This window comes from Sycon ciliatum, chromosome 8 (genome assembly GCF_964019385.1).
Source record: "Sycon ciliatum chromosome 8, ocSycCili1.1, whole genome shotgun sequence".
Taxonomy (NCBI): domain Eukaryota; kingdom Metazoa; phylum Porifera; class Calcarea; order Leucosolenida; family Sycettidae; genus Sycon; species Sycon ciliatum.
Window position 1 is genome coordinate 18,563,456 of NC_088650.1, and position 25,653 is coordinate 18,589,108.

General features: G+C 48.2%; 1 protein-coding gene and 1 long non-coding RNA gene across 2 annotated transcripts; one reads left to right on the plus strand and one right to left on the minus strand.

The window, feature by feature from the left end:
- Positions 1 to 270: 270 nt before the first annotated feature.
- Positions 271 to 3,851, minus strand: LOC135823998 (uncharacterized). The gene is made up of 4 exons (XR_010554811.1): positions 3,210 to 3,851; positions 1,591 to 1,687; positions 770 to 876; positions 271 to 364 (listed from the first exon to the last, which is right to left on the minus strand). It is a non-coding gene; the product is annotated as an uncharacterized LOC135823998 (long non-coding RNA).
- A 1,017-nt stretch (positions 3,852 to 4,868) lies between these two features.
- Positions 4,869 to 13,806, plus strand: LOC135823605 (uncharacterized). Its single transcript, XM_065336451.1, has 4 exons — positions 4,869 to 5,857; positions 12,318 to 12,351; positions 13,377 to 13,396; positions 13,632 to 13,806. Exons 1-4 carry the CDS (start codon positions 4,962 to 4,964, stop codon positions 13,789 to 13,791), a joined length of 1,110 nt encoding a protein of 369 aa, XP_065192523.1. The 5' UTR covers positions 4,869 to 4,961; the 3' UTR covers positions 13,792 to 13,806.
- Positions 13,807 to 25,653: the final 11,847 nt, after the last annotated feature.

Below are 25,653 nucleotides of genomic sequence, written 5' to 3' on the forward strand. Positions count from 1 at the left end.
TAAATATACATACAAGTACGGATGGATGATGGGTAGAGAAACAGACAGAAAGACAGACAGACAGACAGATAAACAGACAGACAGACAGACAGATAAACAGACAGACAGACAAACAGATAAACAGACAGACAGCCAGGTAAACAGACAGACAGATAAACAGACATACAGACAGACAGACAGATGTATGTCTGTATCTACACCCATCGTCCATCTATATACTGTGTACATGTGTGTGACACAAAAACAGACAAACAGACAGGGAATGCTGACCTTTCCACCCTTGAGAATGTGATACCAGACGGATGTGCCACCAAAGTCGATACGGAAATCTGTGTAGCAGCCACCGACGCTCATCAGGCAGTACCTGTGACAGCACGGCATCACCACAAGCAACAGCAGTAGACCAGCAACAACAACAGCAGCTCCATCAGTAAGCCAGCAACAATAACAGCAGCTCCATCAGTAAGCCAGCAACAGCAACAGCACAAGTAAGAGCAGTAGACCAGCAACAGCAACAGCAACACAATCAGTAAGCCAACAACAACAGTAGACCAGCAACAGCAGCGCCAGCACAACCGGCACCAGCAGTAGGGCAGCCAGCAACAGCAACAGCAGCACAATCAGTAAGCCAACAACAGCAGCAGCACCACAAGCACCAGCAATAGGGCAGCTACACCTGTAGTACTATCAACAGCACCAGCAGTCGGCCAGTAACAGCAACACCGGCGGCAGCAGCAGCACCATCAACAAGAACAAACAAAACACATACTTTTGCACTTTGGGATATTTCATGTCGACCAGTCGGTTGGTGGCCTCCTGCTGCAAAGCGCGCAATGTTTCCGGCCACACCAAGTCCACTCCATCCATATGACGTACCTGTGTGCAGCAACAACAACAACAACAGCAACAGCAGCCGCAGCAAGCAAGCAGTAGGAAGAAGAAAAGACAAATGAGCAATTTGTACACGGTTGCGAATACATAATACAGCTTGTGATGGGGCATTGATAAACCAATATAAACACATTGCACAAACCAATCAGGAGTTAAAAATCCATACTTTCTCAAAACGAGCCTAAGCATGATCATGTATGACATGAGCCTCAAACGCCCACCGAACCCCCCAACACGGCATACAGGGGAGACAGTAGTGCAGTGGAGTGCTCAACTACAGTGCACTCATTTCTCACGACTCCTATCCGGACCTCCAAGTTACGGGCATCTTGGTCTACGGGGAACCCTGTGAGTGAGTTCTAGTGGATATATTACTACTTTACTACCAATTTGTGGAAATGCCAGAAGTGACGTAATATGCCAGATCTACGTGCCTTCCACATCAAGATATACGTGATTACGAACATTTCCAAATGAAGGGCAGAGCCCTCGGTCCCGGACCGCCCGGATACAACAGATAAGAGTGTACTACATATAACGTTACATGCATAGGATTGATTGATTGCAGCTTATATCAATCATATTTTCTGAAAATTGTAGTCCAAGTTGCTGTCTGATGATCGGTTAAAACCGTGAAACTCAGAGTTACAGCAGAAACGCTTTTGATTCTCTCAAGTGTATGTAGGATTGCTGACGTACCAGACTGGGTGACTCCACTTGAGGCTCCAACTTAGTCTTGGTGAACTCCAGGCTAATGACGTTGTAGAGTTTGTCGCGTTTCGCATTCGTGTAGTATCTGCACAAAAGAGTACATGGCGTGTACCAAACACACACACACACACACACACACGCACGCACACGCACACACACACACACACACACACACACACACACGCACGCGTACACACACACAAACACACACACACACACACACACAATGTAGCTCCACGTCTCTTGGAACCTAAGAAAACACCCAAAAGACACCATGCCACCAAGACTTGCACTGAAAGGCTTACTTTGTAAAGTTTGGCATGCTCGTGGTGGAGCCTTGTTGTGAGGACACATCCATGATGTCAATAGTACGCCCACGCCTGCCCATCACCCAAAGACCCCCTAGCGATCTCACTGGCCCATTGCCCGCCATCCTCTTGGCACCTCCACCCATCTGCTGTACACTGCCTCCCCATCGCCTCTTTCTGCGCTTTCATGCTCACACCTGCCTGTTGCCTGCCACCCTCCTGGCACTTCTACTGTCGCGCCGTGGCCCGCACCAGCTGTTCTCCCCATACCTTACACCAGATTTAGCGCTAAATTTGTTTATGCTTGTGGCCCTATGTATTTATAAGCATACTGACTCACTGTTGGGTAGACCCGAGTATCAGTTGTCTGATGTTTGCCTAACGGCATGAAACTCAAGAGTTACAACCAACCTGAACGTCCTCCGCTGAGTCTGCTATGATTTGAAAACTCCGTATGGCGGAACCCAGATGCGCATGCAGTTTACGTAAGACTTTCCGTAGATCGACTACATTTTTTAACTAACGTAATTACGTTATGCGGAACATCTCTAACAAAGTACAGTGAGTGCAGGGAAATACTTCGACAACTGCAGACAGTCAGTTATAGGCGATTCACACGACAGCCACTTGCACGTTTTACGGCGAGTGATTTACGAGAAAAGTGACTGTGTGGATTCACATGGCTGCACTCAACAGCGGGCACGTTTGCATTTTTGAATGATTCACCCACCAGTTGCCATGAGTATTTCAAATTTTCAAACGTGTACAATAATTATCATGGTGAAAAGAGCCGCGTAAAAAATCAAGTCTTCTTTTGCGCTTTTTGGTGTAAATATAGTTTACTGCTTGCCGCAGAGGGGTTGAGGGCTAGACCCACAGGACACTTCTGATCATAACTCACTAGACCTAGTCTTTCTTAAACTTGCATTCAGTTTCGGCGGGGACAATACCCCCGACACACGACCAACAAAATCTCTAACTGTCTTTGACGCCATCAGAATATCTATGCAAACACAGCCTAACGGACAAAGTCAAAAAAGCCGTGACCTGATGTTGACACAGCCTGGTGAGTATGGAGCTTGCATGTCGAGTCTGCAGTTAAGGAATTCATACCTCAAAAGTTGAAGCGAAATAACCTGAACAATAAACTGTGGTATAATGCGGGAAAATCAATAAATTACAAAAATGTCACGTTCGGAAATTTTATTGGGTGGTCATCCCGTTTGACTGTGCGAAGTAAAATTAAAACAACCAAATGGTTGGGTTGATCTGCACGCACTGTGCAACCGATTCTCTCACCTTTCTTCCTCCAGCTATGCCTGTGACACCCTTTGTGAATCTGCGAAACACTAGTGGCAGGCCACGCGAAAATGAGAATGCGCGCAGCCAAGTTTAGGCCATCATCTCCTTCATCCATCATCCCGGCGGTAACTCCGCCCGTTCAATATCCAACACCAGTCCCCAGGAAAGAATAAGGCACGAGATTTCAAGTTCAAGGGCAAAGCTAAAGCCAATGGCACTGATTTTTGGAATTGTCGAGTAGAACGAAAATAAATAATCGAAGGCGATCATAATAGAGAGGTTTTGCAGAGCGAACGTTCGCAATGATTTTCGCGTTCCGGGTTGCGAAAACTATTGCGAACGTTCGCGCGAAATTTGTGTTTTGCATGTTTTTCGCTCCAAGAAATTTTCGCGTGCACTCGCTTGTTTGAGAAGTGCAGTGAGTGGTCTTCATCCGATTATTTTTGTTGTTGCGAGTGGTGGCACCTAGAGTCACGGCCTGAGACGAGAGCTCCTTGACTACCTTGTCCATGGCCGGAGACCCACAGTCACAAACGGGTTGGCTTGTGCCGTAATCTGGCGCACCAACACCTGAAATTCAAAGAGGCATCTATGGCATCGTTGATGTAACCGACTCTGAGCAGTGAGAAGACGAGCAGGCAGGAGATGGTCCCGGAGATGAAGCAACACGGGCCGCCACAAGTACAGCCTAGCTAGCACCCGCGGACCAAGCCAAGAGTATAGATCAAGCACAAACATGAGGACTGAGGGTGGCTCACCGTGCACGAACAATCCACAAAGAGCGAAAATTACTGCGAAAGTTTGCATGTATCTCGCTCCAAGAAATGTTCGTGTGCACTCGCTTGTTTTTGAGAAGTCGTCTCCATCCGATTATTTGTTTGTTGCGAGTGGCGGCACGCGCACCAGGTACCCTGAGTCACGGCCTGAGACGAGAGCTCTTTGACTACGTTGTCCATGGCCGGAGACCACAGACAAACGGGTCGGGTTGGCTTGTGCCGTAATCTTGTGCATCAACACGTGAGATTCAAAAGGCATCATTGATGTAACCGACTCTGAGCAGTGAGAAGACGAGCAAGCAGGAGATCGGAGATGGTTCTGGAGATGAAGCAACACGGGCTGCCACAAGTATAGGAAAGCTAGCACTCGCGGACCAAGCCAAGAGACTTTGAAGAGTAGAGATAAAGCACAAACATGATGAAGATCACCGTGCACCAGGCCGCAGGCCAGGCTGACCAGCGGTCCACAAAGAGCGAAAATTACTGCGAAAGTTTGTTTCGCGTTTCCTGCAACTTTCGCGTTCAAAACTGCGAACGTTCGCACGAAGTTTCGCTTTTCGTGACGTCAAACGAAAATTCGCGCGAACGTTCGCTCTGCAAAACCTCTCTAATGACGGTCAGATTCGACACACACGTGACACAGTTTGGGTCGCGCTCGTGTGTCGCGCTTCGCAGCTCGAGCGCGCCCAAGATGAGTCTCGCGAGCGCGACAGGCTAGCCGCTTGCGACAAAAGTTGTCTTTTTTTTACGAATTCTGTGACGTCATGTTTTGGAAGAATGTCCCAACAGTCATTCGCGATCCGATACTGAGTACCTAATAGAGAAGCAACGAAAGGCTGTTGAGCATTATTATGTAGCGGCTGAGTTAGTGATATGAGGGAAGCCAGGAGGCTTTTCGTTTGAATTTTTTTCTTATCACACATGAACACGGACTGACTAAAGACTTGTGACTGTCGTCCACAAAGTCGTAGCGATGAATCGCGACGGTCAGGCGTTGCTTGATGACCTAGGGCTGACACACCAGCACATCACGTTCCTAGGTGACGTTCAGGTGAGAGACGAAGACGAAATCGGCCGGGGAGCAGATGCAGTGGTTTACAAGGTCAACTGGCAAGGTATCGATATTGCTCTCAAAGTGTTACATCCTGTGTTGGTTGAGCCAGGTGTTCAAGACAGAGAGCGTAAACTCAGAGCATTTGGTCAAGAGGTGTTTCGTCTTAGTAGGACGCACCACCCGAATTTATGTCAACTGATAGGACTAGCTCGGGTAAGAGGGAATGCTGCGTTGGCCCTGGAGTTGTTGTCGGCGTCTCTAGAAGACGTTAGCATCGGAGATGGCAGAGAAGATACTCCTAAGCTCGTGTCGTACCTCTGCGACGCAAGTGCAGGACTTCGCTACCTGCATTCTTTCGGAATCATTCATCGCGATCTAGCGCCCAAGAATGTGCTCGTGAAAAATGGCACAGCCAAAGTCAGTGACTTTGGTGTTGCTAAATTTGTGCGCTTGACTTCACCTCGACAACAACCGCACCAAGTCCGATCGGCCATGGAGATGACTCGCTGCCCAGGTACACTGCCATTTATGGCACCTGAGGCTTTGAGCGAGGCTCCGGATTACGATCGTCCCTTAGACATGTTTTCGCTGGGTGTAATGATGCTGAGCGTTCTAACAGGAGTTATGCCTGGCATGGACGTGGTTGCAGCGCCACAGTTCGTCGTCGTGCGAGAGCGGGGCCAAGAAGTTCAAGAAGTGATTCCGGAGACGACACGCAGAGCACGCTACCTAGCACGTTTGCCGGATGAACATCCATTGAAGCCATTGATACGCCGCTGCCTCTCTAACCGTCCCGGGGACCGACCGTCAGCCTAGCAGGCACACGAAGAGATCAAAGGTTTCCTGACAATGTTCAACAGTATTTTGCCGGTGAGTAATTTGTCGTTTTGCTTTCAAATCATGGAACCTTCATGATATGAGTATCTGACATATGACTACAAAGAATCAGTCACACAAACCCATGAATGTATTGTTTCCATAGCCATCCAGTGATCCACAGGCACAGTTCACACATGTAGACCAGGGAGTCCTGATCTCACCACCTATACTACTGAGTACTGTAGAAATACAAACTTTCGTTTGAAATTTATTTTCCCTATATTCGTAAGGGGTCGTCCGCAATTATCGAATGTTTTTTCCAATCCGTAGTAGCTTCAAATTTTTCCTCACCCACCCACCCACCCCCCCAGTCCGTAATAAAATATTATTGATGGACACACAACCCAACACATATGGAACAAACTCAATCAGTCCTTTTTCGCTTCGGCAAAGAATACATCCTTGTTCGTCGTCTTGGACAACTGCCACAAGCAATTTATTGTTCTGTAATAATCAGAGTCACCAGCGGTTTTGAAAAAGGGCTGCTTCTTCACCGCCTTTCCAAACAACGTCGCCTGTCTGGACATAGTCAATAACAGTCGTCAGCGCCAGCGCTAGACGGAAGGACTTCAAAGGAGTGCATGGAAGACGGTACTCTGGACGAAGGAGACAGTGAAACTCAAAAATAGAAAGTGTCGACTCGCCGTCGAATGCGCCGAACTTTATGATCCCCGGCCCAGGATCTAGGAGCAGCCAAGGAAGCGCGCGCGGGGGCGCAGAAACTGCCAGAACTACAAAAATATTTGTAGTAGACAGTTCGCGCGCAGCCGTGCGTGGAAAACAGGGGCTACACGTAGACGTACACGTGGCACGCGCACGTGTCATTTCGGAAGTTTTTCAATCCGTAACTGGCCTTGACCCACCCACCCACTTTCGAAGCTACTACGGATTGGAAAAAACTTTCGATAATTGCGGACGACCCCTAAGGGGGCACGAAATAACTAAAGTTTGTACCAAACTAGTGTTTTTCTGAGCGTTGGGGGTGACAGACCTCGACCCAAAACGAAATTTTGTACCTAACAAGCCTGCTGGTACATGTTGGAGTGATCTAACAAAAGCCCCCTACTCTGAAAAAGTGCCCCCCCCCCCCCCCCCAGTCATTTTCCGATTTCATGTTTTCATGCAATTCAACGAAAATGCAGTCAAAAGTCACTTTTACTACAGTCGTCACCAAAAATTTCCGGCCAAAAGCAATGCTAGCTGCCGGTAGTTGTACACTGCTTTGTAGAGAGGTCTAGCCTAGCACTAAACCCAGACTATACTGGAAAGGGGAAAAATGGGATACAGGGTAACTGTTCGCCATGTCCCCCTCCCCTCCCCTACTTAGGCTTTCCCTAAATCGCTGCCCGTTTTTCTTCTTCCTTTTTTCGCCTTTGCGGCTTTTCGCTAAGCTCAAAATACATCAGATTCGGCTGCAGAATTGGAATAATTATATTGGAAAATCGGCTAAGAGAATTGTTGGCGTATTGGCTTCAAAGTTTGTAGCCGAGACGTTATAATGTCAAACTGATTTTGATTGGGAGAGCATATCGGCTACAAGAACACTGGTATACTGTTGACTGCTGTAATTGCTGGTTGCGGACAAACCAAACTACGTGGCGACCACCATGAGGTCTAAAGGAAAGAATAAAGAAAGTGGCTGTATACCACAGCTAAACCAAAGCGTGCGCGCAGGCAGTAATGTGTATGCGCCGGCGGTAATGTGTATGCGCAGCAATACACCAAATACACAAACGACCAAAGCATGCGCGCGGGCTGAAATGTGTGCGCGCAGCAATACAACAAATAGAATACACCAAAAGGGGGTAAAGGGGTTACAAACTACGTTTCTGTATTCGAAGTGTAGGCGTGAAGTATGCAGAGCAGCGTGCACGGAAGTCAATGCTGAAGGTAACGTAACTAGCTTCCGTGGCAATGTAACTGTTCTTAGCACAACGACACAGACAGTGCGTATGAAGATCGCGCATGGAAGAGACACCATAAACAAGTGCCTAGTACAGGCTGAATAGTTACGGAATGCTCGAATGTGGGTTTTATCTATGTTTAGATTTAGAGCACTATAAGTGAGACATGTACGTATGTACAAACATACGTACGAGCGTGCATAGGTCCGATAATGGAATCTAGACATAACGGACACAGAACCATACAGGGCGCAGATCCATACAGGGCGTGGATCCATAAAGGGCACGGATCCTACTTTGAAGTATATGGGAGTTAGATAGACATAAGCGGCTGAATATATTACAACTATAGTACTGTACAAGAAGGATTCGCGAATGGTGGTGCCATTCGCGACACTCCGGGGCCAGGATGTCAAAGAAGATCATTCTGGATGAGTTGGCCAAGGGCCTGACGTTGACGCACTGCTGCCGCACGAGGGGGGCGCTTAGCTGGTGTTTCAAGGTCACTGGGGTGAGCAGCAGGTGTTGAATCTTGATGAGTGTCAAGCGCGGGAGTTGAAGCGGTTGGCTGACATTCGTCGTCAAACTCAAGTGGATACAGAAGTTGCAGGGGTCGGTGTAGCTCAGTTCCATCGGCTGTCGAAACTGTGGCAGAGCGCACCAATCCATCGGGACCAACGTGCAGCTTCTTGATACGTGCTAATTTCCACGTTGCTCTGGGCGCATTGTCGCCAATGAGCACTACCGACTGAATTCTAGGCTCGACCTTGGAAGAGCGACTCTGGTGGTGTTGCCGTTGGGTGCGTTCGCGCAAGCTTGACAAATAGTCGTCTCTCCATTGCTGCCAAAACTGATTTAGCAGCCTGTCACCCTTCTTCCATTTGTCGAGGAGGTCCGTTGCAGCAGATTGGTTGCCGGGTAGATAGTCAGGGTCACTGGCATCATCTGGCTGTACCAACGGCGGGTGGGCGGTTGATGTCCTGATGGAGAGGAACTGCGACGGTGTCAGGACGTTGTCGATGTCGCCGCTCACGTAGGTCAACGGTCGCGAGTTGACCACTGCCTCCACTTCACTCAATACTGTCTTCAGCTGGGAAAGGCGTAGCTTTAGTGCGCCCAGGGTCTTGCGGAGACATCTCTTCGTGATACCGACCATTCTCTCATAGAACCCTCCCATCCAAGGAGAGTAGGGCACAATGAATTTCCATTCAATGGATAGTGATGCACAATACTGGGACATCACATCGGAATTCACAGCCTTTTGGTAGGCTTCGTTGATCACTGAGTGCGCCAGTATGAACTGCGGTGCATTGTCGCACATGATCAGGGCTGGGGCACCTCGTCGCGCTATGAACCTTCTAAAGGCTAGCAGGAAAGCTTCAGTGGACATATTTTCCACAACTTCAAGGTGTACAGCACGTGTGACCATGCATGAAAACAGGAGTACCCATACTTTCTGATGTCCTTCAGCTGTCCAGATGAACAGAGGACCGAAGTAATCTAAACCAGTGTTGGTGAAGGGCAGAGAGCGTGTGACTCGTTCCGCCGGCAACGGTGGGAACATCGGGGAGGCAAATGGGCGGCCTTCTGACTTTACGCAGATCAGACACTTTCTGACAACCTGACTCACCACTGTGCGGCCGGTTGGAACCCAATACTGTTGCCTGAGTTTAGAGAGGGTATGCGCTACGCCGCCATGCATCACAAGCTGATGGGCACGTCTGACTATCAGATTCGTTACGTGGTGACCGGCTGGTAGTAGTACCGGGAATCTGGCCTTGTTGGGGAGATCAGCGTTTTCCAACCGTCCACGGCAGCGGACAATACCGTCATCGTCGCAGTAGAGGTTGAGCTGGTGAACGAGCTGGTGTCGTGTGCCGAGCTGCAGTGCCACGATTATGTTGGGATATGCAGTGGCTTGGATGTACTTCATCCAGAGTTGTTCAGCTCGGTTCATTTCTGACGTAGTGACAGGACCAGATGGTGACTCAGCGGCTTTGCGTAATCTGGACAGGAAACGCAAGCAGAGTGCAGACACACGCACTAAGGCACTAAATGATGAAAACCTAGTGTAATCAATGCCAAATGGTGGGTTAATATGTGCATCAGATTTTTTTTTCTTTTGTGACAAGTTGGCTAGGCAATGGACCACAGAATCTTTTGAACCCTGATTTGGAACTTCCTGAGATAGATGCGAAGGACCCTCCCCGGGCGGCAAAGCTGTAACCGTGTAGGCGACCTTCAGCCATTCTGGACCATGCCACCATAGAGACGAGGCTTGGAGATATGATGCTGTGACTCCACGCGATGGGAGATCTGCAGGGTTATCTGCCGAGCGGACGTATCCAATAGTGAGGTCGGGAACTGATTTGATGGCATCGACACGGTTCTGAACGAAGTTGGGCAGCCGTTTAGATGAGTTGATCCAGTGGAGAACTGTGGACGAGTCACTCCACATCACGACCGTGGCGATGTCAATGGCTAATTCGGATCGTAAGAAAGAGACCATACGCGAGCCGATGAGAGCAGCGAGCAGCTCGAGTCTGGGGATGGTGACCGCTTGGACCGGTGCAACGCGAGACTTGCTGAATACAAGCTGAACCGAAGCGTCGGAATCACTCGACTCTGACTGGTTTGTCATGCGTAAATACGCAACGGCGGCATAGGCAGCTTCAGAGGCATCGACGAATACATGTAATTCATACTGGGTGGTGGACTGCGGTAGTGGTCCAATGAACCGTGGGAACGCTATGTTACCCAAACTGTCAAGCTCCTGTGCCTGACAGGACCAACGACACAGTATGTCCGTGGGGAGCTGGTCATCCCAGCCTAGGTTGAGCTTCCAGATATCTTGGAGGAGTACTTTGGAAGATACTATCACTGGAGAAACAATACCGAGAGGATCGAAGCAACGGGAGACGGCTTGAAGAACTTGGCGCTTTGTCTGCACTACAAGTTCGCTCACAGAGACGGGTGAGATTGCAAGGGTGTCAGCCGCAGGATTCCACAGAAGACCTAGACATTTCTGTGTTGTAGCAGTTGCACGATCAGACGGGTCTACTGAATCGAGGAACGCGGATGAGTTTGAAGACCATTCACGGAGGTTCATACCAGCCTCAGTAAACAGCTGCTTCGCGGAACGGTAGTAGGTGATGCCGTCTGCAACGCTGTCTTTGCCAATAAGTACGTTGTCCACGTAAGTGTTCCGAAGTGTTTGCATGGCATCGGCGCTGCCATCTTGACGTAGATGATGATCTAACGTTGCAGCTAAGAGAAACGGACTAGAGACTATGCCAAAGGGCACACGAGTGAAGCGAAAGACGCGAATGTTGTCTGTGACCACGGGCTTCGTAGTGTCATGTAGCCAAAGAAATCGGGTCACATCACGGTCTGATTCCTGAAGTGAAAGTTGGAGGAAGGCTTTTTCTACGTCGCTACATATAGCGACTGGCGATGTTCTGAAACGGAGAAGTATACCGCACAAGTCCGGAAGCAACGGCGGACCTGGATAGAGACACTCGTTTAAGCTGGGTGCGGAAGTTGAAGCTCTTGCTGAAGCATCGTACACTACACGAAGTTTCGTAGTAGTGTGGCCAGACTTGACGACACAGTGATGGGGCAGATAGTGCCGAATGGCAAAGCACTTGGGTTTGTCGACGGGGATGTCTTCGATGACGCCCGCGGTAAGTTGATCTGCAAGGACTTTGTTATACGCCTGCAAGACATCTGGCTTTCCCTGCAGTTTATGCATGAGAGAACGAAGACGACCGAAAGCTAGGTGATAGTTTTCAGGTAGCTCCGGTCGACCCGGGCGCCAAGGCCAAGAGACAACGTAACGACCACAGTCAACAGACACGGATTGACGGAACTGGTCTAAGACTTGAGTGTCGCTACTGGAAGTTGTGACCGTGCCAATCTCTTCAAGATTCCAAAACCGACTGATGTCAATCTCGGGCTGTGCGTCACATGAGAGGACCAAAGGACTACTCGGCTGAGTGGTCTGGCAAGAGACTGGACCTGTGCGGATGAATCCGACAATAGACTGAAGAAGGATCATACCGTCGCCTAGGCGGAGATGCTGATCACCTACTATGTCATAATAATGATCAAGACCAATCAGAATATCGATAGGTAAGTGTGATGCGTCAGATAGAGGCTCTGCTAGAGTAAGGCCTTTCAAGGTGGGAAGGTGTTTGGAATCCACTGGCCACTGACGTACAGGAGCGGTGATCTGTGGGTGGGTGTTGGCAACCATTGTAAAAGATGACCCATCAGTTGTGGAAAAGGTGACGCGGACAACATCGCTGTCAACTGATTTGCGTTTCTTACTGCCGAAACTACCGATCAGTAGCTTCTCCTGTCCAAGTACGGTAAACCTGGCTTTCTCTTGAAAGGACTGTGACACGAAGGATTTGTTTGAACCCGTGTCGAGGAGTAATCGGGCTTGCAGTGGTTGCTGTTCCGTACCATCACATGTGTTCATGTTGATCAGTGTGACAAGTGCTGTTTGCATGATTGTGTTGGAGGTAGGTGTACATGCTGTTGTACATGTTGAAATTTCATCTTGCTGCTGGTCTTGTGCTGCGACCGATGTAATGGTGTGTAGTGTGTTAGTGGGTGAAGCAGCTACCCTAGAAGATTGTGGTGAACTGGCGTCACCTGCGGCTGGACCAAACTTGTCCGGGCAGAGACTACGATGATGTCGATAACTTCGACAATGATAGCAATAACGAGTGCTTTTGCAAGAACCAGTGCTATGGCCAGCGCCAAGACAGAGAAAGCAGTGGCCCTTTGCTTGTTTTTTCCGTGATTCGATGTCAGGGTACTCTTGGCACTCATCAGAAAAATGCGATTTTTTGCAGAACACACATTTTTTGGCGGTGGATGAAGTTGCCAAGACTTGGGCTGACGAAGTGATCGGGTCACTGACTCGGCTACTGGAGGTGAAAGGACCTGAGTCGGAGCGTTGCTGCGATGATTGTCGGTCGGCAGCTTCATGGGCTACAACATACTCTCGAAGGTGAGTGCATAAGCTGGTCACAGTCCAATCCAATGAGCCCTTCTTTAGCTCTAGCTGTGCCAATGTGTGACGTGGCAATTTGTTGGTGATAATGGATATAAATATTGCCTGAGTGATGTTTTCTCCTAGGGCTTCCAAGCTGCGCATGTGGATATCCACCTGATCGATCAAGGCACGAAGTGATGTTGTCTGGTTACTGGCTGCCTGCAGATCCCGCAGTGCAGTGTAATGTGCATTTATGCATGTTTGCTTTTTACCGAAACGATCAGATAACAGTGTTTCGGCCACCTTGTAATTGGCACTGGACAAAGGCAAGCCTGCAATTGTATCGAGGGCAGGACCTTCTAAGAGACTCTTTAGGTAGGAGAATTTCTCCACGTCCGATAGGTTACGGGCAGCAATCGATGCTTTGAACATGTCGCTGAATTCAAACCACTTAAGTATATCTCCAGAGAACTTTGGGATGTGCAACTTTGGCAGGTTTGTGGTATGCTGTTGAGGTGTGCTGCTGCCTGGCGTGTTCTGTGTTAGAACTGTCGACTGGCTTTGCTGTATGTATTGCTGTTGTTGATTTGCCATGGCTGTTTGGGCAGCAATGAACATCTGTGTTTGCTGTTGTGTGGTTTGGCTAATTTGGATTAGCTGCTTGATTTGTTGTTCAATTGCATCGGATTGAGTGGCAGAACTGCCGTCAGTTCTAGGTTCAGACTTGACACGAGTGGATGGAGTACTCTGCGAGGACAGGTGAAGAGATCGTCTGAGTGTTTGAGCTGTTCTGCTCCATAGGATTGAGTTGTCTGAATATGACGAGATCTCACTCATTCTGTCCTCCTCAGAGTCCTCCAGATCCAATGATTCTAATGCGCTAGCAACATCTTCACAAGCATCATCATATGCACATAAATCTAGTTGCACAACTTCTAACAAATTACTTAGCTTTTGTTGATATTCGGAAACAGCGCGCGCTGAGTCACTATCGTCACTGTCACTGGTCGTCGTTTCGATTTCTCTAGCGAGCACCTCAGCATCTACGAGACTCTTCTCGATGTCGGTTTTCAACTTGCGTAGTTTACTCCGACGTAAATAGAGGGTACCAGAAAACTTAGGTCCTGGCATGATCCCGGGTTTCGGCACCAGTTTGTAGCCGAGACGTTATAATGTCAAACTGATTTTGATTGGGAGAGCATATCGGCTACAAGAACACTGGTATACTGTTGACTGCTGTAATTGCTGGTTGCGGACAAACCAAACTACGTGGCGACCACCATGAGGTCTAAAGGAAAGAATAAAGAAAGTGGCTGTATACCACAGCTAAACCAAAGCGTGCGCGCAGGCAGTAATGTGTATGCGCCGGCGGTAATGTGTATGCGCAGCAATACACCAAATACACAAACGACCAAAGCATGCGCGCGGGCTGAAATGTGTGCGCGCAGCAATACAACAAATAGAATACACCAAAAGGGGGTAAAGGGGTTACAAACTACGTTTCTGTATTCGAAGTGTAGGCGTGAAGTATGCAGAGCAGCGTGCACGGAAGTCAATGCTGAAGGTAACGTAACTAGCTTCCGTGGCAATGTAACTGTTCTTAGCACAACGACACAGACAGTGCGTATGAAGATCGCGCATGGAAGAGACACCATAAACAAGTGCCTAGTACAGGCTGAATAGTTACGGAATGCTCGAATGTGGGTTTTATCTATGTTTAGATTTAGAGCACTATAAGTGAGACATGTACGTATGTACAAACATACGTACGAGCGTGCATAGGTCCGATAATGGAATCTAGACATAACGGACACAGAACCATACAGGGCGCAGATCCATACAGGGCGTGGATCCATAAAGGGCACGGATCCTACTTTGAAGTATATGGGAGTTAGATAGACATAAGCGGCTGAATATATTACAACTATAGTACTGTACAAGAAGGATTCGCGAATGGTGGTGCCATTCGCGACAACAGCTGAGAATCTCTGCTACCTCGTAGGTATTTCGATTGTTGAATTTGGTTGAGATTTGACTGAGTTATGACTCGTTGAGTGCACTTGCCCACATGGCCGGCTTTGGCACCGTTCGTATACATTTGGGACCAAAAAGGTTTCAGAATTTGGGGGGGGGGGGGATGGCCCCGGTCGGCCGACCCGAAACAAGGTCATTATTTGTTTTGGCGTTATATACACGTGCCCATATAGTTGCTGCACAGACAGACAGACAGACAGACAGACAGACAGACACACACACACACACATACACATATTCACACACACACACACATACACACACACACACACACACACACACACACACACACACACACACAGACCTACCCACACACACACACACAAAAACACACACACACACACATACCTACCCCACACATACACACACACACACACACACACACACACACACACACACAAACAAACGAGCACATAGACAGTAGCGGAGATCAATAGAGAGTCTAACCGGATGGTACACTCCTGCAATCAAGCCAGTCGTCAGGAATAGCGGCAATGCTTCCAAACTGAGAGAACACAACAATGAACGGGAGAACCAACATACAGAAACCACCATTATAGTAAAACCTGTCAAGGAGACCACTCGGATAAGGTGACCACCTGTCTTGAAGACCACTCGGATAAGGCGACCACCTGTCTTGGAAGACCACTGAAACCAGGACCAAGGGATGCTATTTCCAGTCAAATGACCCTGGATAAGGAGACCACCTGGTAACAGAGACCACGTTTTCAAGGTGCCTTGAGCGGTCATCTTGGACAGGTTTTTCTGTACAGTGATACGGGCAAAGACGACCGCTCAAGGGACCTACAACATGCGGTCCCCGTGCACAGGTGGTCTTCTTATCCAGGGTCATTTGACTGGATCTAACACCCATTGGTCATACAATGAAATCTGTCTAAGCCGATCGCTCCAGGGACCTTCAAAATGTGGCCTCCGTGTATAGGTGGTCTTCTTATCCAGGGTCATTTGACTGAAGAAGAAAAAAACACCTTTTGTTCCATGTTGTAGTGGTCCTCCAGGACAGGTGGGTCGCCTGATCAGAGTGGTCCTCCAAGACAGGTGGGTCGCCTGATCAGAGTGGTCCTCCAGGACAGGTGGGTCACCTGATCAGAGTGGTCCTCCAAGACAGGTGGGTCACCTGATCAGAGTGGTCCTCCAGGACAGGTCTAACTGTACAGGGATTGCCGTCAAAATGGCGTCAAAGGATCATTTCATTGGCGTACGTACATGTAAAGCACTTCTACGCTGATATAACGACAATTCAGAGTTTTGTGATCTCATTACAGTGAAACCTGTCTAAGACGACAGCTCAAGGGACCGTCAAAACATGGTCTCTGTCACCAGGTGATCTCCTAATCCAGGGTTATTTGACTAGAAATAGCATGCCTTAGTCCTGGTTTCATTGGTCTTCCAAGACAGGTGGTCGCCTTATCCGAGTGGTCGCCTAGACAGGTTTTTCTGTACTTTTATGCTTTACCGATTGCAGTCCTATTTTCCATTTGAGTAATATGCTGTGTTGGGGGGGGGGGGGGGGGGTGTCACCCTACGTAATTACGTATGAAAATCCAAAAGCTACACACGCCTGGGTGTGAGGGCAACTTCCATACGTACGTGTGATTACGTAGGGCGAACCTCCATAATTATAATCCTTGATCAGAATGGAACGAAAATGTACGATACCTCATGAGAAGTGTTTTCTTGACTGAATGTGTGTGTTCGCACTCGTGCACGTGCGCGCATGTGTGTGTGTGTGTGTGTTTGTGTGCATGTGTGTGTGTGTGCGCGCACGCGTGCGTGTGTATTCAATACACACAGACACACGTCTGTCTGTGTTGAATTATATCCGCCTGCAAGATTTTCCAGAACATCTTTAAATTGGTATTTCCATTGAAACCCCATGGCATACTGCATATTATAATATCCTATAAAAGTCTTGCAATGGCTCCCAGCACCAGGAACTCTGTGTAAGGAATGTGATGATCGGGCTCTTCAAGATCATGATTCCACACCTGTTTGTGCGGCATTCTTCACAGGAGACAGGTGAATCCAAAACAGCAACACAAGTACTTCCTCCGTATACAAAAACTTCGTGACTTTTTTTCAACGGTGTTTTGAGCAAGAACATGCTCAACGAACCGCGCCAAAGGCTCTCATCGACAACCCACATTCATGTTGAGGTAGGTTTGGTTGATCCCGAACAGATTCTCCGCGGAAGCCATGCGTGTGAGGACGTTGCCGACAGGAACTCACGAGTCAGATGAAGAAAAACTAACAGTTACTTGCACTAAACTGACACCGTGACGGAGTGGAGCTCGCGGCTAGGCTGGAACACGGAGTCACGCAGCACTCGCTGCCATGAAACTGGCCAGGCTCGTACTTGCGGTGCGCGGCCCCATATGCAACGTGAGAACAGAAATCAGTTCCGCTCGCACGGCAAGATGAAACATTTCAGTCGTCGTGCAACCAGCGCTGACTCCGGTCGGAATGTCGACGACCTGACTTTCTTCGCCTCTCTCCAGTCAGACGTCTTCGTCGTCGTCTAGGGGAATCGCAGAGACCTCCTCGAAGCCGTTGTAGAATGCTAAGAGGATTATCCTGACGAGAAAATGCGAAACGTGTGGATGTGTTTGAGCAACTCGTTTCACTGCATAATGGAGGTCGCGGGTTGGAACGACTGAATATAGTCGACACCGATTCGTGCACAGCTCTGGCGATGAAGAGGACGTCGGATCATCCCTGCAGCTGAAAAGAATCTGAACGAAATGCGAGCGGAAGCAGCGACTGTTGGGGTGGCGGGGTCAGCGTCGTCAGGTGACAATGAAAAGAGCGACGAAGACTCTGAATAAACTCAATCTCATTCGTCTGAGTTGCTTTTTTCTTTGTATATAGCTTGTAAACAGGTTAGACAATGCCACGAGGTTTATTCCAAGTCAAAGGGAACAATTCCAGAGCTGTGCGCAGCCTTCAAAAAAAGTCACGAAGTTTTTGTATACGGAGGAAGTACAAGAATCAAAGACTGTATTCAGATATGCAATCGACATACACGCACAAGCACTCTCACATGCCCTCCCCCCCCCCCCCCAAACACACACATACACACACATATATACACACACACATGCAAACACACACACACACACACACACACACACACACACGCACGCACGCACGCACGCACATACACACACGCACACACACACACACACACACACACACACACACACACACGCACGCACACACGCACGCACATACACACACGCACACACACGCACACACACACGCACACGTACGCACACACACACATAAAACACAACACAGGAACTGCTTAGCACAATAGCTTTCAAACAATGTGTATTACGTACAAGTTCTGGTGGGCACGTTGGATACAATTGAACCGGTCATTCGTTGCAGAGTACATTGCTGGATACTGAAAGCACAACGCCGTGGAGAATCAGGGTCAGAGAAACAGGTGATATCTATAAAAGTGATTACAGTCAACTTCGCCAAAAACGACTGAGGATATAACGACAATTCGCGAATAACGACAGACTTTCCATGCCCAGACCAAAGTCCATACTAACTGTTTACATAATCCACTACAACGCCTCTTATCCAGACGCCTCAGATACGGGCACGTCTCTCTACCGGGCACCTTCAGCTTGAGCTCCTATAGCACAAATGCGTCGAATTTGGGTTTTTTGTACTTTTTTCCGTATGTGGAAGTGCTTATGTTTCACTGCCAACCTATGTAATCCCCACATTTTTATCAATGGGTTCCTTTTATATCCTCAACATGTGCAATACGTGCCAAATAAACTTCTTCAAAAAATGATATCATACATGGTAGATGAGTTATTCTGAGATACGGGCAAACCTGAGATACGGGCAGTGCCCGGTCCCAAGGTGCCCGGATAAGAGACGTCCGAGTGTAGTGAGACTTCGGGTATAACGACACTTCGCGAATAAGGACACTTTTCTGATGCCCCGCCGAGTGTCGTTCCACGCAAAGTTGACTGTATTACAAGGCTTAAAGGGGAACTGTCACCAAAAATTTTCTTTGTGATATCTTGTAGTTCTTTGGCTCCTGATCACGATGGTGTTATTCGTTTTTCTCTGCGATGACTGGAAGTGAGTGAAAACTTGAAAAGAAGGTGCCCAAAATTGTCCCGAAGTGCCGAGTGACGTCACGCCGGACTTGACCTCCACGCGTACTTTCATCGTCAAAAACGAAGTCCAGCCCGTGTGCTCGTCGATCGAGCCAACTGTTCGATGTACGGTGCACGCTTGCCTTCTGAACTTGGACACTCGATGTGTACTTAAAGTCTTTGTACACAAGCAGCACCCGGCCAGCGTTGCCTGGCCGAACGTGACAATGAGAACGCCAAAAAGGGACAAAATAAACAAAAGTCGACTGCAGTTTGTCGCACTGGTACTTCCTCCACGAAGCTCCAGCTCTTTGTTTTATTTGTGATTACGAAGGAGTGGAAGGATGCTTGTTTGCAGTTAGTGTGACACACATACATCGTACTTGAAAATGATGTCGTTGTATCGAAGGTGGCGATGTTGCCCACCCGGCTCTGAAATGAAAGACGTCGGAGTTCGTCATCTGCATCTTGAGCAACATCGCCAGATGAATCGCCTTCACGTAACAACATTGCGTTCCTTTGGGGCTCGGGTTGGTGGTGTTATCGGCGGCCGGAGGAGTACTGTTTTCTGCATACGCACTCATCATCGTGTTGTTCCTCACACGATAAGTTCAAAACAACGACGTACTTCCGTGCTCACAAAATAAAACTTAGATCCTCGCGGAAGAAGTCAAAAAGGTGAAAGCTCAGCTGCTTTTTTTTTATTTGGCTGTGTAGCTGCACGTGGGTCTCTGCCTCTTTGGCATTCTCCTTCGGTACGACGTACCCATCTGCGTTACAGTTCAAAAGGCACACGTGCACCGTACATCGGAACAGCTAGCTCGATCGACGAGCACACGGGCTGGACTTCGTTTTTGACGACGAATGTACGCGTGGAGGTCAAGTCCGGCGTGACGTCACTCGGTACTTCGGGACAATTTTGGGCACCTTCTTTTCAAGTTTTCACCCACTTCCAGCCATCGCAGAGAAAAACGGATAACACCATCATGATCAGGAGCCAAAGAACTACAAGATAAGACAAAGAAATTTTTTGGTGACAGTTCCCCTTTAAGGGACCAAGGTTAAGATTGGCATTCTTCGTTTGGGGGTAGGTGGGCTTTACGAAGTTTGTTTCGAAAAATTGGAGAAAAATATACTGAATGCACGCAGGGAATTGCCAGGCACTAGGTGCCAAAGATGGAGGTCAATATTTTGTTTTCGGAGTATGAGCCTTGCTGGGGTATGACACCGGACGTAACCAGTTACTATCCGGATGATCGATTTTCTGGATCGCCTGGTCGGGCTGGTACAAACAATTAGAAGGTTTTTCAAGGTTTTTCCTAATTTTGGCCACTCGGAGCACCACCAAGGGATGCATAAGATAAGACACAGGTTGGAGTCAAAGTATATAACGATCCGCAGATTGAGTAACGATAACGTTATGGGGAGGAGCTGGAGTGCGCCTAGTTCCTGTCGTACTGCCGAAGATAATGAAAAAATGATGAAAACATGCGGGGAATGTGCGTGTTTTACATACATGTGTGACTGCTCCCTTATCCGAACAGTCTTCTCATCCGAACCGTCTGGAGATAGCCCGTGTCCCGAGGGGTGCGGATAATCGGCTCTCTCTACTGTACATGTGTTGTAGTACGTTATTTGTGTTCGTGGTATTGGTGCATGCGCGTGTTGCTGTGGTGTTAAAAGCAGTCTTTTGTCTCGAGCTCGTCATGTCTAGTTGTGTTTCCGTCATCGTCTTGCAATAAACAGTCTTTCCAATGTAGTTATCTTGCCGTCCCATTGTATAAGTGTGGAGATGGCACGGGGCTGGGAGCAGATGAAAACTACAGCTACACCACATGGTCCAGGGCTGCTCAATGGAATCCGAGCAATTGAGCCAATGCTACGCCAGGCGCTGTGGAGCCATAGACCAGTGAATACTGTGATGTGAACTGGTGGTGCAGGACGCAGACTCGACTCGCTCGATCGGATTTCATAGAGCCGCAGCTGTGTTATTTTTTAACGTAATGTACGTTTTAGCGTCTGCACGTCACCCAGACTCGACTACACCGTAGAGTGTGTGACATGTTTTCGACTTTGACAACATGTTGCAAGGCGAGGACGCACAGTGCTCCCGACTACACCCATAACCCGGTTGGCAGAGTCCGGATCTTGTGACCATTTGAATCGTATGGGGAACAAAACCCTGGTTCGGACCCCCTTTTTTCTAGGGACCGGTGGTTGACTGGAATTTTCGTGTTTTTTTTCCTGATTCTTTTTCTTCTTTTTTTCTTTCTCATCTTTCTTTAGTGTAGCAATACTTTATGTCGTATTGAGGGTACCCCATATGCTTCTCAGCTCACATCATTCTGTAGTTGCAAGTCCTGCTACAAGATAAGTCGATTTTAAAACTTTTTGATGGCCCCCGAGATTACGAGGGGACCCGTACTGGATTGATGGGCCGCACTCGCTATGCCGGACTGGACTCCGTCAATCGTCTCGGAGAGCAAGTAAGAAATCTTCACAGTGGGTACTGTCCACCGTCGCATGTGCGGTTCATAGTAATCTGCTCCTGTATACTCTAATTTCAGAAATTTTCTGTTTCTGTTCGGTATCAGGGCAAAAGGCCAGGTTGGGTGAACAGAAATTTTAGGTACTGGGAAGCAGTTCCCTATTGGATTATGTATGTTAGTGTTTGTTCGGTGTATTGAAATTTTAGGTATGAAACAGATGCACCGAGAGTACCGAAAATAAAAGTACACCGAAAATTTGTGAAATTACAGTAATTATTATGCAATAGCCTATGAATCATATGATTTGTATGAATGGCTACTCATCGAGTGAGTAAAAACACACACGTGAACTAGCCTATGAATGGCCTGCACTGCTGCAGTGCATCATAACAAAATGTTCACCTTGACGTCGTGCTGCTTTCTGGCTTTTCCCACCCGTGTGCCCAGGTAGATGTTCATGAGAAATCCGCCCACGGCCCCGGTCAGCAGGACGTAGCCATACTCTTTAGGAAGCACGTTCTCCATGCTGGCGCTCATACACCACTGCGCCGCGTACTGCCGGCCTAGCGGTGCAACTACAATCAAAGCCTACAAAGGACGAAACTCACTTCACGGAAAGCGTTTCTGTGCGAGATCTGAGAACTAAAAAATAGGGCGACGTTTACTTTTATTGTATAATACTGGTGCTAAGTCTAGAGGCGAGTAGAGCTACATGACTGACTGAACAGACTCTACCGTATTCGTAATCTCGGTTGTGCCATCAAGGAAATCATTCCACTGTTTCTGTACAGCGCACCAGATCTAGAAGTTTCTATGACATGACTGTTTCGGGAGTGAATGATTGTGAAAAAAGTGTCTGACATCATCTCAGACATCTGATCATAGTCATAGATGATAGAGTCCTTCTGCAGTTCTGGTCACTTCGACGGACGACATCGTCAACGTCAACATGCGACAGGCCTGCATGCAGGCTAGGCTAGGCTCGACAGGATGCATATCGATGCAGCACGTGAAGTGTGTGATGAAAAAAGTAGACATGACAGGACAAAAGCCAGTCACTTCACTACACGGAGCGTTCGCAAACATTTTCCGAACTGGACTAGTCTGTAGAGTGTAGTGGCAAAAGAAGGATCTATGATCTTTTGCAAGAGATCTACAGACTACTGTGAAGATCTACACAGCCAGGGCGTGGCAGTCACCACTCACCATGCATGGTCACCCATGTACGTGTACCCAGTCTACACTACTTACTCACTAGGCCAGAGCACTAATAGATGATATGCCAAATAAGCGCTCGAAAAGTTGAGAGGGCATGCGATTGATGCACCCAGGCTTAGCTTGTCAAGTGCACGGGATGTGCAAAGTACACGGATTTTAGGCTTGTTGCGCGCTTACGCGATCAGGTGCTGCACGTGCATGAATGGAATGCATGCAGTTCCACTGTTATTGCATTTTTAAATAGCATTCTGTCGGAGAAAATTTTCGGATGAAGAAAAGGAACTCTGACACCTTTGTGCATAGTTTGCTTTCAATTTTTCATTTTGATACCCAGATATGGCAGCAAGAAATAGTACACCAGCCATAGCTTCTCGTTTTGCGAACCCACCTGTCGGCGAAACGATTGCTAGATGGACTTTTGCTCAGCTGAAGACGTACATGTACGTGAGGGAGAGATACCGGTAGATGGAAAGCGAGATGATTAAATTTTGTTGCAGAGGTAAGACCGACAGATATTATTTTATTCCCAACGCCCCAGAGCTTAGGACGGGGGACAATGATGGCAGTCGGCTCCGAGCAGCGAAAGGGCGATGAAAATCCGTTCCTCCTTCACTGGTCGCTACAGCAGCGAATACCTTGACACCATCTGCATCGGGAACAGAAGAAGCTGCTTCTCCGCTGAATCCATCAAATCATAGATGCTGCTCAACTTACAGACGCAGAATTTCCCACCGAGTCCTGGAGCCATCGCTCGGAGGATTTGCTAAGTGGTGTTTCTGCTAGTGCTGTACTCCAGCATCTTCAGAATCGAGAAAGGTACCTAACGCCGGACACAGAAACCATTCGGGGATGAGTCCTTCTTCTCGCCATTCGTTTACAGTGTTGAGTGTTGCTTCCCAGAGCCAAAGAATTCTGGACCGCAGAGATACTTTGTCAAGGCTAAGTGTTGGGCATCTCAAAAGAAGAAGGAGAGCTAAGTGTGTGCTACAGTGCTAAAAGAAAAGCATGTGCTCGAAGTGATGTCTGCATATTGCAGTTGCACTGCAGCATTGCATGCTCCTTCCACCACATAATGCATTGCTGCTGACCATCAACTATTGTGAGATGAAAGGTCAATACCTGGCATATGCAACCTAGCAACAACAGCAATGGGGCACAAGGGCCAAGGAACGTAGTTGCGAAAACCCTTATCAACCACCTGGGCATACTGACACTGGCAACATTGATTTGCCTTTGTACTGGGAAATCCCGCCTTCCCTATCCCATATCACAGAGAAGGTGCTTCTAACAGAGGTAATAGCAATAGAGTGCCATACCCAACAGCAGATTGGCAGCGGCATATGGCATAGGCTGAGAAGCAAGACCCTGACTGCTTCGCGGTTTTACCTCATCCCTCACCCGAGTGAGATCACATCAGCGTTTCTTCCGTCATTGCTCCAGGCAACCAGTTTCTCATGTGCTTCCGCTATTCGTCAGGGCCAGCACCGTATAGAGTTGTTCTATTTTTGTTGTATTTATCATTTTACTAGGGCCATCCCTGCAGACAATGCGCCTTTTTACAGGGTGCTCGAGGTAAGTGGGAAATGGCGTATTGCAAAGAGGTTACGTAGAAGGTTGTTATAACATAACAGCCTTCTACGCAGCCTCTGCGGCATGACGAAGGAGGCTGCCTAGCAGCACCCCGATGGAAGAAAACTCCAGCTATCACTGATATCAGAGACCAGGTACCTGTATGTTTTGCAAAGAGAAGCCATGTCGTGAAGAAGCATTAGGTAGGGCTAAAGCGAGGGTGTACTATCCCCTCAGCAGGCCTGGTCAAGGCTTCCGTAGCCAGCGTTGGGTGAATATTTTGACCTAAAAACAAAGTAAAATCTGCAAAGAGGGGGCTGAGGCGCTATGGCATGGCAAACAATAATTACTATAAAGTTCTAACGGATGGCGACGGGAATATTTTGTGGCGGTGACAAATGGTGGCTGCTGGGTAGCCAAATGTTATCTTGAGACTCCGCTTGATACGTCGCATGACTGTGTTGTCCAAGGTTACTGATATGATGCCTTGTCTTTGACTCGGGATACCAGCAGAACTCCAAACATGCGACTGTTAGTCATTTCGCTCAATTTTGCTACTTTATTCTTGCAGTCACCCAGATTGCATTGAATACTGTCGAATGCTTCCTCCAGCGTAGGGACAGTATGCCTAGGATAGCACTAGGTATGAGTCGTATGTCTTCAGGCTGCTCCCGTGCAGTAGCTCACGACACGAGGTAGAGCAACGCCGGTTAGCATCAGCCGCTGTTGTCTTGGCGGACCAGATTGAAAACTCCAGATACAAAATGTTTTACCAGTCTTGCTCTGGCGATTTTCTCCCCTTGTAGATCTACATAATCTTCTGGCAAGAAAAGGTCAGATCACACCACTGTAGTGTCACTTTCTTTTACTCTCCTTCCCTTTCCTCCCGTCGCAACAGTCCATTTCCTTCACAGTTCAGGATGATGGAAATTTATGGAAAAGACGAATACCATTTGCTGGGGCTGGGGAGTAACGCCGGTCACCAGTACATCCTGGAACACAGCAATGGTCGTGGTTGGTCGGTATCCGAAAACAAGACAGCGAAAAATCACTCCAGCCGCTATATTAAAAGCAAACAAAACTGTTTCTTCTATCCAGATTTACAGCTTTAGTTTCAACGCCGAAGGAAGTGCTAAAACTAGTAACGGTGGAACTGCATGCATTCCATTCATGCACGTGCAGCACCTGATCGCGTAAGCGCGCAACAAGCCTAAAATCCGTGTACTTTGCACATCCCGTGCACTTGACAAGCTAAGCCTGGGCGCATCAATCGCATGCCCTCTCAACTTTTCGAGCGCTTATTTGGCATATCATCTATCAGTAATAGAGAGGTTTCGACCCGCGTGATTTGTGCTCTTACGTGAACGT